The sequence below is a fragment of the Ranitomeya imitator genome, chromosome 2, assembly GCF_032444005.1.
Source record: "Ranitomeya imitator isolate aRanImi1 chromosome 2, aRanImi1.pri, whole genome shotgun sequence".
Taxonomy (NCBI): domain Eukaryota; kingdom Metazoa; phylum Chordata; class Amphibia; order Anura; family Dendrobatidae; genus Ranitomeya; species Ranitomeya imitator.
Window position 1 is genome coordinate 665,588,981 of NC_091283.1, and position 15,198 is coordinate 665,604,178.

The 15,198-nt window shown below is 48.6% G+C and overlaps 3 protein-coding genes across 4 annotated transcripts in view; 1 reads left to right on the forward strand and 2 right to left on the reverse strand.

Moving 5' to 3' along the window:
• The window catches only part of LOC138665477 (pepsin A-like), a 98,126-nt gene extending 94,729 nt beyond the window's left edge, over positions 1 to 3,397 (reverse strand). For both annotated transcript variants that reach the window (XM_069752997.1, XM_069752996.1), the window contains exon 1: positions 3,238 to 3,397. The gene's annotated coding sequence lies outside the window, so the exon portion shown is untranslated. The remainder of the gene's footprint in view (positions 1 to 3,237) is intronic.
• LOC138666791 (ice nucleation protein-like) lies at positions 1,977 to 3,107 on the reverse strand. Its single transcript, XM_069754965.1, has one exon. The coding sequence runs from the start codon at positions 3,105 to 3,107 to the stop codon at positions 1,977 to 1,979; it is 1,131 nt and encodes a 376-aa protein (XP_069611066.1).
• Positions 3,398 to 3,413: 16 nt separating the features above from the next.
• The window catches only part of PAOX (polyamine oxidase), a 70,867-nt gene continuing 59,082 nt past the window's right edge, over positions 3,414 to 15,198 (forward strand). Inside the window, exon 1 of the mRNA XM_069752994.1 lies at positions 3,414 to 3,687. Coding sequence (XP_069609095.1) covers positions 3,441 to 3,687 — 247 coding nt within the window. The 5' untranslated portion in view covers positions 3,414 to 3,440. The remainder of the gene's footprint in view (positions 3,688 to 15,198) is intronic.

The window sequence follows — 15,198 nt, forward strand, 5'->3', positions numbered from 1 at the left end:
ATATGCTACGTGGGCTGTGAGACTCTTTCGCCCGGGGCCCTCAAAAACCTGGAGCCGGCCCTGGCTTCACTGATTGTTCGCTGCCAACCGGCCACGCCCAATCAGCAGCAGATGCAGTCCGGCCGCGAATTGGCGCGGCATTTGAACCACGCTTCGCTAATTGGTCATGCCCGGCCGGCCAAATCCTGTGTATTCATTGCATTTTTCTGAACTCTTCATAAATAAAAGTACATACATATTCTAGAATACCCGATGCGTTAGAATCGGGCCACCATCTAGTGAACCTAATAACTGTAAGATACAACATTGTTATGCTCCAGGAAGACATCCAGGCCTCTCTTGAACCCCTCGACTGAGTTCACCACCACCTCCTCCTCAGGCAAGCAATTCCAGACTCTCACTGCCCTAACAGTAAAGAATCCTCTTCTATGTTGGTGGGAAAAACCTTCTCTCCAGACGCAGAGCATGCTTCCTTGTGCCCGTCACCTTCCTTGGTATAAACAGATCCTCAGCGAGATATTTGTATTGTCCCCTTATATACTTATACATGGTTATTGGATCGCCCCTCATTCGTCTTTTTTCCAGACTTAATAATCCTAATTTTGCTACTCTCTCTGGGTATTGTAGTTCCCCCATCCCCTTTATTAGCTTTGTTGCCCTCCTTTGTACTTGCTTTGGTTCCATTATATCCTTCCTCAGCACCGCTGTCCAAAACTGCACACAGTACACCATGTGCGGTCTAACTAGGGATTTGTACAGAGGCAATATAAGGCTATGTGCACACGTTGCGGATTTACTGCGGATCCGCAGCGTTTTTGTACCCATTCCATTATAGAAATCTGCAGGGGTAAAAATGCATGAAATCCGCACTAAATCCGCATAAAAAACGCATCAAATCCGCACCTGTTTTTTCTGGCAAGAGATGCAGAATCCTCACAAAAAATTCCAGAGGCAAATCCGCAACGTGTGCACATAGCCTAATGCTCTCATCATGTGTATCCAGACCTCTTTTAATGCACCACATGATCCTGTTTGCTTTGGCAGCCGCTGCCTGGCACTGGCTGCTCCAGGTAAGTTTGTCATTAACTAGGATTCCCAAACTGTCTGCACCAGTTAAACTCCACTAGGTGGGCATTCAGTATCACCTATACAGATTATGTACCTGCCTAGCGAATAGCGCGACAGACCAACAATTATATCTTATTTACTTTTTATAGTTTGGGTTTATCACACAGAATCCCAAATCTGTCTGCAGCTTATTGCACTCTCATGCCTCTAGCTTTACCTTCATATTGTAGGCGCTGGTGTTTTTTATATTCCCCTTATTGTGTATGGAAGTCTATACATTAAAGAATGGCGGCAGAACGGGGCCAAAAACCAGGATGAGGGACAAATCTATAGTATATGCCCTCCACCTTGTATTTATCAGGATTGGGTGGGGTCCAAATCTTGCATCGGGGCCCATCAGACTCTAGTTAAGCCACTGACCACAGACCTGTAAATAATTACCAATGGTTTAGCGTGGACGGGCGATCTGGGCCCTACAGCTTCCAGCTCGTAAGTGTATGGCGAGACAAAAACAAATGCTATTTTCAGAATATTTATTAGAGTGGTGCACATGGGGCTGCAGGACTGCAGGCCACTGAACGGGAAGCTTGCGGCTCTTACCTTCTGGGATCCCAGGAGCGGCTTTTGGTAACTGGGGCTGGCGCAATGCCATCTGTGTGAAACACCGTGAAGACCCTACAGCGCCAGCCTGGCATCCTGGGAGGTAGGAGAGCTGCGAGCCTCCCGTGCAGTGGCCAGACTACTCACATGGCCAATGCACAGGGATGCGGCAAATCCATCCCCACAACTCTGGTACTTACTGTCCACAAGTGATAAAATGGAAATAAAACAATATTAATTTGTACCGCCATATTGGTACCTATGGAATAAGGCCAACATGTTACCTCTGCCCGGCAGGCACCGACACGTTACCTCTGCCCGGCAGGCACCGACACGTTACCTCTGCCGGGCACCGACACGTTACCTCTGCCGGGCACAGACACGTTACCTCTGCCGGGCACAGACACGTTACCTCTGTAGGGTACCAATACCTTACCTCTGCCAGGCACCGACAGGTTACCTCTGCCGGCCACAGACGCGTTACCTCTGCCGGCCACAGACACGTTACCTCTGCCGGGCACAGACACGTTACCTCTGTAGGGTACCAATACCTTACCTCTGCCAGGCACCGACAGGTTACCTCTGCCGGCCACAGACGCGTTACCTCTGCCGGCCACAGACGCGTTACCTCTGCCGGCCACAGACGCGTTACCTCTGCCGGCCACAGACGCGTTACCTCTGCCGGCCACAGACGCGTTACCTCTGCCGGCCACAGACGCGTTACCTCTGCCGGCCACAGACGCGTTACCTCTGCCGGCCACAGACGCGTTACCTCTGCCGGCCACAGACGCGTTACCTCTGCCGGCCACAGACGCGTTACCTCTGCCGGCCACAGACGCGTTACCTCTGCCGGCCACAGACGCGTTACCTCTGCCGGCCACAGACGCGTTACCTCTGCCGGCCACAGACGCGTTACCTCTGCCGGCCACAGACGCGTTACCTCTGCCGGCCACAGACGCGTTACCTCTGCCGGCCACAGACGCGTTACCTCTGCCGGCCACAGACGCGTTACCTCTGCCGGCCACAGACGCGTTACCTCTGCCGGCCACAGACGCGTTACCTCTGCCGGCCACAGACGCGTTACCTCTGCCGGCCACAGACGCGTTACCTCTGCCGGCCACAGACGCGTTACCTCTGCCGGCCACAGACGCGTTACCTCTGCCGGCCACAGACGCGTTACCTCTGCCGGCCACAGACGCGTTACCTCTGCCGGCCACAGACGCGTTACCTCTGCCGGCCACAGACGCGTTACCTCTGCCGGCCACAGACGCGTTACCTCTGCCGGCCACAGACGCGTTACCTCTGCCGGCCACCGACACGTTACCTCTGTAGGGCACAGACGCGTTACCTCTGTAGGGCACAGACGCGTTACCTCTGCCGGCCACCGACACGTTACCTCTGCCGGCCACCGACGCGTTACCTCTGCCGACCACCGACATGTTACCTTTGCAGGGCACGAACAGCGCCACACGTACGTGGCAATAATACAACAGTCCTGCTACCATAGACACAGGTGGGTGACAGGACGGGTGGCCTCTGACACACAACGCTCCCTGATATACAGCCTACGTGTAAATGGGCCCGTCCTGAAGGGGTTAAGGACGTGGCTGCCACAGGAAACCAGCTGGAGCCACTTAGGACTTGGACGGTTTTCAGCCTGGGCGGCCGCAGAGTGTGAACTCCGTCCAGAAGCCGCCGGAGCCCGCACACGTCTGCACTGAGCCGCGCACTTTGGTCGCCCTTTCCGAAGAGGAAGAAGCCGGGCCGTGAACATGCAGAGCAGCGCCGGGCTCCTCCCACTAGTCCTCCTGCCGCTCGCTGCACTCTGTGCCACCCCGGGCCCGCACCACTCTATGGAATCGCCCCCCATGGCTCCTCGGGATCCAGTTGTGCTGATTATCGGAGCCGGGATCTCCGGTATCGCGACTGCAGAGAAGCTGCACCGACATGGCTTTCGAAAGATAAAGGTGCTGGAGGCTACTGGAAGAACCGGAGGCCGGATCCGCACCGAGAGCTTCGGTAATGCTTTGCAGCCCTGCCACTGCGGGCGCGGACATGTTTGGCCTGGAATGGATGATGGTTGCGTAGTCTCTAATGTGAACATGGAGAGCTGCTGTCAAGGAACGCGTGTCATACAGAGGCGTGACACAAGGTGGCGCTGTTTGTACACTAACGACCAGGTGGTTTCTTCTAGTCTCCAGTGCGACCTCTGGTGGTGGTCTGCAGTGGATGCATGGCTGATACACCTTAATGTCGCAGGAGCCTGCAGACAGTGGTCAGATATGTGAGGGAATCCAGCTGCGACTAAACATAAGAGCGGTGTAAGGCTACGTTCACATTTGCGTTGTGCGGTGCTGCGTCGGCGATGCAACGCACAACGCAAACATGAACGCGTGCAAAACGCATAGTTTTGTGACGCATGCGTCCTTTTTTGGCCGGATTTTGGACGCAAAAAAAATGCAACTTGCTGCGTCCTCTGCGGCCTGACGCTTGCGGCAAAAAAAACGCATGCATCACAAAACGCATGCAAACGCATGTCCATGCGCCCCCATGTTAAATATAGGGACGCATGCGACGCACCACCGCAAGACGCTAATGTGAACGTAGCCTAAGCTCACATCTTAGAGGCTCCTCACTCTCACAGCCAGACAGAAATGCAGATCTAAACTATTCTGTCAGGTAAAATGCCAGACACAATGATGGGAACCAGTTACAGTCAGTAGGTCTGCCTGGTGCTAATGGCAGGAGTATACACGTGAGAGAAAACACCATGTGCATAGCTATACTGTGGTGCTTAGACTAGGTTCCCAGACCTTCAATATAAATATAAAGAAGTCTAGCACTCAACTTAAGCGGCGATAGATTTGATTTATTTGTAGCACTTGAAACGTTTCAGTCCATAAGGACTTTCATCAGTCAAAAAAGTGCTGCCACAGCTTGCGTTATAGAGAATGGAGGTAAAATAGAGCTTAATTAGAGTGCTGTAAAGGTGGGGCAATGGCCGCACATCAGGATGTAGCACCCACAAGCTGAAAGCGCTGGTGTTCGGGATGAGGGGCACTGCCTCCAGACACGGTATCCAGCGCTAGTCTCAGACTAGCGGTGGATACCGTGTCTGGAGGCAGTGCCCCTCATCCTGAACACCAGCGCTGGCAATTATAATAAATAGGGATTTTCATATAAAGCTGCATGATCCGGTCATCAGCCCGTGTGTTTAAGTGCAATAGTCAAGTATCAAGTGCAGTTATCATGTGCATGGAGGGTGTGGCGACAGATGAATAGTAGGGTGCAGATTCACATGCAGATAATATTTGGAAGGAGGGAACAGGATAAAGTTAGTTTACTGAGTAGTTGATGTTTGAAGAGATGGGTTTTTAAAGCGCTCTTGAATAGGTCGGGGCTAGGTATCAGTCTGATCGTCTGGGGAAGTGCATTCCAGAGAGCTGGCGCAGCACGAGAGAAGTCTTGGAGACGGAGGTGCGAGGTTTGGATTATGGGGGATGTTAGTCTTAGGTCATTTGTAGAACGGAGGGCACGTGTAGGGCGATAGATGGAGATGAGAGAGGAGATATAAGGCGGTGCAGAACTGTGGAGAGCTTTGTGGGTGAGAGAGATGAGTTTATACTGGACCCTGTAGCGAATGGGTAGCCAGTGTAATGACTGGCACAAGATGGAGGCATCGGTGAAGCGGCTGGACAGAAATATGACCCTGACTGGCGCATTCAAGATGGATTGGAGAGGAGAAAGTTTGGAAAGAGGGAGACCGATCAGAAGAGAGTTGCAGTAGTCCAGATGAGAATGAATAAGAGCGACAGTAAGAGTCTTAGCAGTTTCAAAGGTGAGAAAAGGTCAGATTCTGGAGATATTTTTAAGATGCAGGTGACAGGAGCGAGTGACTGATCGGATATAGGGAGTAAAGGAAAGTTCGGTGTCGAATATGACCCCAAGACAGCGGGCATGCTGTTTGGGAGTTATGGTTGAATCCTCCAGGGTAATTTCGATGTTGGGTAGAGTGAGGTTAGTAGAAGGGAGAAACACAAGTAGTTCAGTTTTGGAGAGATTTAGTTTCAGATAGAGGCAGGACATGATGTTAGAGACAGCAGACAGACAATCCTTGGTATTTTGAATTAGGGTAGGGGTGATATCTGGGGAAGAAGTGTATACTTGGGTGTCGTCAGCATAGAGATGGTACTGGAACCCAAATCTGCTTATTGTTTGTCCAATAGGGGCAGTGTATAGAGAGAAAAGGAGGGGGCCCAGGACTGAGCCCTGCGGAACCCCGATAGTAAGGGGACGAGGAGAGGAAGAGGAGCCGGCAAAAGATAAAGTGAAGGAGCGGTCAGAGAGATAGGAGGAGAACCAGTAGAGGGCTGTGTCCTTGAGGCCTATGGAGCGGAGCATGGTGAGAAGGAGCTAGTGATCCACAGTGTCAAATGCGGCAGATACATCCAAGAGAATCAGCAGAGAGCAATGACCTTTGGATTTAGCTGTTATTAGATCATTAGAGACTTTAGTGAGGGTAGTTTCAGTGGAGTGTAAAGAGCAGAAACCAGATTGTAAGGGGTCAAGAAGAGAGGATGCTCTGAGAGAATACTTCATACAGCAATATGACTCAGCAATTCACATATTATAGAGCTTAGTCTGACTCTGATCAAGACTGGCCAGCACAATAGCTCTTTCCACCAGTCCAGACAGACAATGAATGAAGCACCTGAGCTCCATTCAAAGATTTGTAGGTTGAGATATGGGAATAGCCAGTCCATACCAGCTCTAGTGGCCGTTTCTAAAACCTGGACCCAAAATCCTGGCCTATTAAAAAAAAAAAAAACCTCTCCACACCAACAGTGCTGTAACCTGCTTTTCCTGGTTTACATCACTGAGGCTAACAAGCATAGTGACACATATCCCCCATCCAGTACCTGTCCATTAGCAAGCCTACATTCCCTGATACCCAAAGCCGGTGGACTGGGCACCCTCTACCATCATACAATGCATGCGTAATAGCGCATCCACACTCCATGTTGATTTCCAGGCATATGCTTTACATTTTATAGTTAAAATCTTGAAGGATTAGGAATCACCATGTCACCCGGGCAGTGTTCTCCTTCTTCTTGCACATCCACTTCAGCGGGGCATGGTCAGACACTAACCTAATTTCCTGCCCAACAGGAATCCAATGCACACTTGATGTCTAAAGCATTCTTTCTCGACTATGAAGTAGTTCTTCTCAAAATGGACAGCTTCCTACTTAACCCTGCTGTTCTGTTCGGTCTGGGGAGACCTATTTTGAACTTTGGTATTTTTTGGGGTGTTCAAGATGCGGTTCTGAAACTTGTGGTTGATTGACTTACATGAGGATGGGTCAGTCGGCCACGGGTTTCAGAGCCGCATCTTGAATATTTTAAAGAATATTGAAGTTCAAAGTCGGTCATTTTTGACCAACAGAACAGCAGGGTTAAGTACGTCACAGGATGCTCCTCCCCATTAATCTCTTAGGACAAGACTGCGTCCAGACTGACACCCGATGCCACCAACACTGGCTCTCTGCTTCAGTTCCTGAAAGGCTGCCTAAGCTTTGTCCCTTTTAGGAGATCCATCGGAGTTAAGGACAAATCTTTGGTAGTAGCACACAGTGTCTAAAAATGCCCTGACCTGCTTCTTTGAGAAAGGTTGTGGCCAACTCTGTATCATTTTACCTTACTTATCTGGGGCTTCATCTCTTTCCTGTCTACTCCATAGCCCAGATATTTTGCCTCCCCATCTCCATGGTGCATTCCTCCAGGTTGATGGTAAAACCCACCTTCCTCAGAGCATCAAGTATTGCCTGGACTTTGCTTAGTTGATTTCCCCAATCATCTCTGAAGATCATGATGCCATCTAGACAAGCCGCTGCATACTTTTTGTGAGATGCTAGGATGCTGTCCATTGCTCTCTAGAAAATAGCTGGAGCTCCCTGCAACCCAAGGGGCATCCTGACGTGTTGGTAACGTCAGTCTGGCGTTGAGAAGGCTGTCTTCTCCTTGGCCTTCCTGGATAAGGGAGTCTGCCAGTATCTTTTTCTCAGGTCCAGGTGGTAATGTACCATGCTTGCCTTCTTTCAGTCATCTCATCTACCTTAAGCGTCGAACTTTGAGATCTCATTTAGCTTTCTGTAGTCTTTACAAAATTAGACCCACCGTTAGATTCTTCAATAACCCCCAGGTTCAGTATCTGTTTCACCAATTTCAAGATCACTTTTTGGCTGGCTACTTGAATCTGATAGGTATTCAGGTTAATGTGAACATGAAGCTCTGGGAGAAACTCATGTTCTTTGACCTCATTGAGACCTGGTAACTCCGAGATTAGGTCTCCGTTTTTGTGCACTTGGCACTGCTGCTTCTGGAAGCACGACAAAGACTGCCAGCTTGATGTCTTCCATGTTAGCTTTGGACTTCACCCACGTTCTCCACCAATTGTAGATATTCAGCTCTATTTGGCACACGATAGCGTTCACACTGGCTTGAGGTATCTTTGTCCAAACCGACAGATTTATTAAAGTTCATAAGTGTGCACCATAAACAAATATACAGCTTTCCGGCAGAAAGCAGAAATAAAACAAAAAAAGTTAATTCAGCAATATGGCTCAGGAGTTCAGATATCACAGGGCTAAAGGTACCTTCACACTCAGCGACGCTGTAACGATACCGACAACGATGTCGATCGTTGCAGCGTCGCTGTTTGGTCGCTGGAGAGCTGTCACACAGACAGCTCTCCAGCGACCAACGATGCCGGTAAGCAGGGTAAACATCGGGTTACTAAGCGCAGGGCCGCGCTTAGTAACCCGATGTTTACCCTGGTTACCATCGTAAAAGTAAAGAAAAACCAAACACTACATACTTACCTTCCGCTGTCTGTCCCCCGGCGCTGTGCTTTCCTGCACTGACTGTGAGCACAGCGGCCGGAAAGCAGAGCGGTGACGTCACTGCTGTGCTTTCCGGCTGGCCGGCGCTCACAGCCAGTGCAGAGAAGCACAGCGCCGGGGGACAGACAGCGGAAGGTAAGTGTGTACTGTTTGTTTTTTTTACTTTTACGCTGGTAACCAGGGTAAACATCGGGTTACTAAGCGCGGCCCTGCGCTTAGTAACCCGATGTTTACCCTGGTTACCATTGAAGACGCCGATTCAGGTTACCAGTCACACACGCTGATTCAGCGATGTCTGCATGAGGTCCAGCGACGAAATAAAGTGCTGGACTTTCTGCAGCGACCAACGACATCACAGCAGGATCCTGATCGCTGCTGCCTGTCAAACTGAACGATATCGCTAGCCAGGACGCTGCAACGTCACGGATCGCTAGCGATATCGTTCAGTGTGACGGTACCTTTAGTCTGACCCTGATCAGGCTAGGACCCGTTGAAGTGCCATCCAGCACGAAACGGCCGTTGTCCGTAGCTGATCCTATCCCTCCCTGCTGTTCGTTTTTGCATATGTCCAAATAAAGTGATGTTAACCACACCAGGGTAAGTGCGCTCCAAATTTTTTTCATTGGATTCTGCACACATTTTCTGGAAGCGGCACACCTGTGTTAAGTGTGGAGGATACGTACAGCCGTGACCATTCCATAAGGTGCCGGACCTGCAGTTCTATACGGTCGATGGGTTCGACATATTAGCAGTGCGGATGTGTGTTTCTTTTACTATCTGACTCTGATCAGGACTGACGAACAAAAGAGATCTTTCCACATAGACAATGATTAAATCAGTAGAGCCGCCTGAAGTAGTCTGTTCAAAGACCTAGAGGTGGAGATATGAGTACGTGCAGTACCTCCCAGCTCTAGTGGCAGTTACTAAAACCTGGACCCCAAATCCGAGCCCATTTAAAGTTCCGCTCAAAACTAACTGTGTTTGAGCCTGGTCTTACAGGTTTACATCACCGAAGCTAGCCACCTCGGTGATACTTACAATGGGGAAAATAAGTATTTGATACACTGCAAAATTTGCAAGTATTCCCACCTACAAAGAATGGAGACGTCTGTAATTTATATTGTAGATACACTGCAACTGAGAGAGACAGAATCTAAGAAGAAGAAAAAACGAAAATCACAATGTATGATTTTTAAATAATTAAATTGCATTTTATTGCATGAAATAAGCATTTGATCACCTACCGCCAGCATGAAACCTGGCTGTCACATACCAGTTACTGTGTCTTTAAGAAGCCCTCCTACTCTGCACTCATTAATTGGACCTGTTTGAGCTCGTTACCTGTATAGAAGACACCTGTCCACACATTCAATAGATCACACTCCAATCTTTCCACCATGGCCAAGACCAAAGAGCTGTCTTAAGGACACCAGGACATCAGACCTGTACAAGGCTGGGATGAGTGTTGTGAATTCTGTGGTCACAAGTGGTATTGCAGTCTCTGGGCGTCCTCCCTCAGGTGTTTTAGTGAGCTCGTTGGCTGCCTTGCTATTTAGCTCCACCTGAGTCTGTCTTCCTTGCTCCTTGTCAATGTTCCAGTGTTGGATCTGAGCTACTGCATCTTTCCTTGGGCCTGCTGCTCTGCTAGATAAGTGCTTCTAGTTTGTTTTCTGTTTTTTCTGTCCAGCTTGTTATTATCTTTTGCTGGAAGCTCTGAGAAGCAAAGGGGTGCACCGCCGTGCTGTTAGTTCGGCACGGTGGGTCTTTTTTGCCCCTTTGCGTGGTTTTCGTTTTAGGGTTTTTTGTAGACTGCATAGTTCTCTTTGCTATCCTCGCTCTGTCTAGAATATCGGGCCTCACTTTGCTGAATCTATTTCATTCCTACGTTTGTCTTTTCATCTTGCTAACAGTCATTATATGTGGGGGCTGCCTATTCCTTTGGGGTATTTCTCTGAGGTAAGTCAGGCTTGTATTTCTATCTTCAGGCTAGTCAGCTCCTCAGGCAGTGCCGAGTTGCATAGGTAGTGATAGGCGCAATCCACTGCTGCTTCCAGTTGTGTGAGGACAGTTCAGGTACTGCAGTCTACAGAGATTCCACGTCTCAGAGCTCGTCCTATTGTTTTGGGTTTTTGCCAGATCTCTGTATGTGCGCTGATTACTGCACGCTGTGTTGCCTGATTGCCAGCCATAACAGTACAAGGAGCCAATTCAATGATTTCCAATAGAGGGAAAAAAGAAATCCTGACATCATTTTTTTTTCTTAGCTCTGTCTTCAGTCTTTTTTTTCCCCTAGACATTAGAGTGCTTCAGGACACAGCTGTGGACATGGATATTCAGGCTCTGTGCTCCTCAATGGATAATCTCGTTGTAAATGTACAAAAGATTCAAGATACTATTGATCAGAAATCGATGCTAGAACCAAGAATTCCGATTCCTGATTTGTTTTTTGGTGACAGAACTAAGTTCCTGAGCTTCAGAAATAATTGTAAGCTATTTTTGGCCTTGAAACCTCATTCTTCTGGTAATCCTATTCAACAGGTTTTGATTATTATTTCTTTTTTGCGCGGCGACCCACAGGACTGGGCGTTTTCTCTTGCACCAGGAGATTCTGCATTGAGTAATATTGATGCATTTTTCCAGGCGCTGGGATTGCTTTACGATGAGCCTAATTCAGTGGATCAAGCTGAGAAAAATCTGCTGGCTTTATGCCAGGGTCAGGATGATGTAGAACTATATTGTCAGAAATTTAGAAAATGGTCAGTACTCACTCTGTGGAATGAATCTGCACTAGCGGCTTTGTTCAGAAAGGGTCTCTCTGAAGCTCTTAAGGATGTAATGGTGGGATTTCCTATGCCTGCTGGTTTGAATGAGTCTATGTCCTTGGCCATTCAGATCGGTCGTCGCTTGCGCGAGCGTAAATCTGTGCACCATCTGGCGGTATTGTCTGAGAGTAAGCCTGAGCCTATGCAGTGCAACAGGACTATGACTAAAGTAGAACGGCACGAACACAGACGTCTGAACAGACTGTGTTTCTATTGTGGTGATTCTACTCATGCTATTTCTAATTGTCCTAAACGCACTAGACGGTTCGATAGCTCTGCCGTTATTGGTACTGTACAGTCCAAATTCCTTTTGTCCATTACCTTAATGTGCTCTTTGTCATCATATTCTGTCATGGCGTTTGTGGATTCAGGCGCTGCCCTGAATCTGATGGATTTGGATTATGCTAAACGTTGTGGATTTTTCTTGGAGCCTTTGCGGTGTCCTATTCCGTTGAGAGGAATTGATGCTACACCTCTGGCCAAGAATAAGCCTCAGTACTGGGCCCAGCTGACCATGTGCATGGCTCCTGCACATCAGGAAGTTATTCGCTTTTTGGTACTGCATAATTTGCATGATGTGGTCGTGTTGGGGTTGCCATGGCTACAAACCCATAATCCAGTATTGGATTGGAACTCTATGTCGGTAACCAGCTGGGGTTGTCAGGGAGTACATGGTGATGTTCCATTTTTGTCTATTTCGTCATCCATTCCTTCTGACATCCCAGAGTTCTTGTCGGACTTTCAGGATGTATTTGAAGAGTCCAAGTCTGATGCCCTTCCTCCGCATAGGAATTGTGATTGTGCTATCGATTTGATTCCTGGTAGTAAATTCCCTAAGGGTCGTTTATTTAATTTGTCCGTACCTGAACACACCGCTATGCGCAGTTATGTGAAGGAGTCCCTGGAGAAGGGACATATTCGCCCATCGTCGTCACCATTGGGAGCAGGGTTCTTTTTTGTAGCCAAGAAGGATGGTTCGCTAAGACCGTGTATTGATTACCGCCTTCTTAATAAGATCACTGTTAAGTTTCAGTATCCCTTGCCATTGATTTCTGACTTGTTTGCTCGGATTAAGGGGGCTAGTTGGTTTACTAAGATTGATCTTCGTGGTGCGTATAATCTGGTGAGAATCAGGCAGGGAGATGAATGGAAAACGGCATTTAATACGCCCGAGGGTCATTTTGAGTATCTGGTGATGCCGTTCGGACTTGCCAATGCTCCATCTGTTTTTCAGTCTTTTATGCATGACATTTTTCGTGAGTATCTGGATAAATTCTTGATTGTTTACTTGGATGACATTTTGATCTTCTCAGATGATTGGGAGTCTCATGTAAAGCAAGTCAGAATGGTTTTCCAGGTACTGCGTGCTAATTCCTTGTTTGTGAAGGGATCAAAGTGTCTCTTCGGTGTGCAGAAAGTTTCATTTTTGGGGTTCATCTTTTCCCCTTCTACTATCGAGATGGATCCGGTTAAGGTTCAGGCCATCCAGGATTGGACTCAGCCGACATCTCTAAAAAGTTTGCAGAAATTCCTGGGCTTTGCTAATTTTTATCGTCGCTTCATCTGTAATTTTTCTAGCATTGCCAGACCATTGACCGATTTGACCAAGAAGGGTGCTGATTTGGTTAATTGGTCTTCTGCTGCCGTGGAAGCTTTTCAGGAGTTGAAGCGTCGTTTTTGCTGTGCCCCTGTGTTGTGTCAACCTGATGTTTCTCTTCCGTTCCAGGTCGAGGTTGATGCTTCTGAGATTGGTGCAGGGGCGGTTTTGTCACAGAGAGGTTCTGGTTGCTCAGTGTTCAAACCATGTGCTTTCTTTTCCAGGAAATTTTCTGCTGCTGAGCGTAATTATGATGTGGGCAACCGAGAGTTGCTGGCCATGAAGTGGGCATTCGAGGAGTGGCGTCATTGGCTTGAGGGTGCTAAGCATCGCGTGGTGGTTTTGACTGATCATAAGAACCTTACTTATCTTGAGTCTGCCAAGCGCTTGAATCCTAGACAGGCCCGTTGGTCGTTATTTTTTGCTCGTTTTGATTTTGTGATTTCATACCTTCCGGGCTCTAAAAATGTGAAGGCGGATGCTCTGTCTAGGAGTTTTGTGCCCGACTCTCCGGGGTTATCTGAGCCGGCGAGTATCCTCAAGGAAGGAGTCATTGTGTCTGCCATCTCCCCTGATTTGCGGAGAGTGTTGCAGAAATTTCAGGCTAATAAACCTGATCGTTGTCCGGCCGAGAAACTGTTCGTCCCTGATAGGTGGACTAGTAAAGTTATCTCTGAACTTCATTGTTCGGTGCTGGCCGGTCATCCAGGAATCTTTGGTACCAGAGAGTTGGTTGCTAGATCCTTTTGGTGGCCGTCTCTGTCGCGGGATGTGCGTGCTTTTGTGCAGTCCTGTGGAATTTGTGCTAGGGCTAAGCCCTGCTGTTCACGTGCCAGTGGGTTGCTTTTGCCCTTGCCGGTCCCGAAGAGGCCTTGGACACATATTTCGATGGATTTCATTTCTGACCTTCCCGTTTCTCAAAAGATGTCTGTCATTTGGGTGGTCTGTGATCGCTTTTCTAAAATGGTCCATCTGGTGCCCTTGGTTAAATTGCCTTCCTCCTCTGATTTGGTGCCTTTGTTCTTCCAGCATGTGGTTCGTTTACATGGCATTCCTGAGAATATTGTTTCTGACAGAGGTTCCCAGTTTGTCTCAAGGTTCTGGCGAGCCTTTTGTGGTAGGATGGGCATTGACCTATCTTTTTCCTCGGCCTTCCATCCTCAGACTAATGGCCAGACCGAACGAACCAATCAGACCTTGGAAACATATCTGAGATGTTTTGTTTCCGCTGACCAGGATGATTGGGTGTCATTTTTGCCGTTGGCTGAGTTCGCCCTAATAATCGGGCCAGCTCGGCTACCTTGGTCTCTCCATTTTTCTGCAATTCTGGGTTCCATCCTCGTTTCTCTTCAGGACAGGTTGAGTCTTCGGACTGTCCTGGTGTGGATTATGTGGTGGACAGGTTGCAGCAGATCTGGACTCAGGTAGTGGACAATTTGACCTTGTCCCAGGAGAAGGCTCAGCTTTTCGCTAATCGCAGACGCCGTGTGGGACCCCGACTTCGTGTTGGGGATCTGGTTTGGTTATCTTCTCGTCATATACCTATGAAGGTTTCCTCTCCTAAATTTAAACCTCGTTTTATTGGTCCGTATAGGATTTCTGAGATTCTCAATCCGGTGTCTTTTCGTCTGACCCTCCCAGACTCCTTTTCCATACATAATGTATTCCATAGGTCGTTGTTGAGGAGATACGTGGCACCTATGGTTCCATCTGTGGAGCCTCCTGCCCCTGTTTTGGTGGAGGGGGAATTGGAGTATATTGTGGAGAAGATTTTGGATTCTCGTGTCTCTAGACGGAAACTCCAGTATCTGGTCAAATGGAAGGGTTATGCTCAGGAAGATAATTCCTGGGTTTTTGCCTCTGATGTCCATGCCCCAGATCTTGTTCGTGCCTTTCATGTGGCTCATCCTGGTCGGCCTGGGGGTTCTGGTGAGGGTTCGGTGACCCCTCCTCAAGGGGGGGGTACTGTTGTGAATTCTGTGGTCACAAGTGGTATTGCAGTCTCTGGGCGTCCTCCCTCAGGTGTTTTAGTGAGCTCGTTGGCTGCCTTGCTATTTAGCTCCACCTGAGTCTGTCTTCCTTGCTCCTTGTCAATGTTCCAGTGTTGGATCTGAGCTACTGCATCTTTCCTTGGGCCTGCTGCTCTGCTAGATAAGTGCTTCTAGTTTGTTTTCTGTTTTTTCTGTCCAGCTTGTTATTATCTTTTGCTG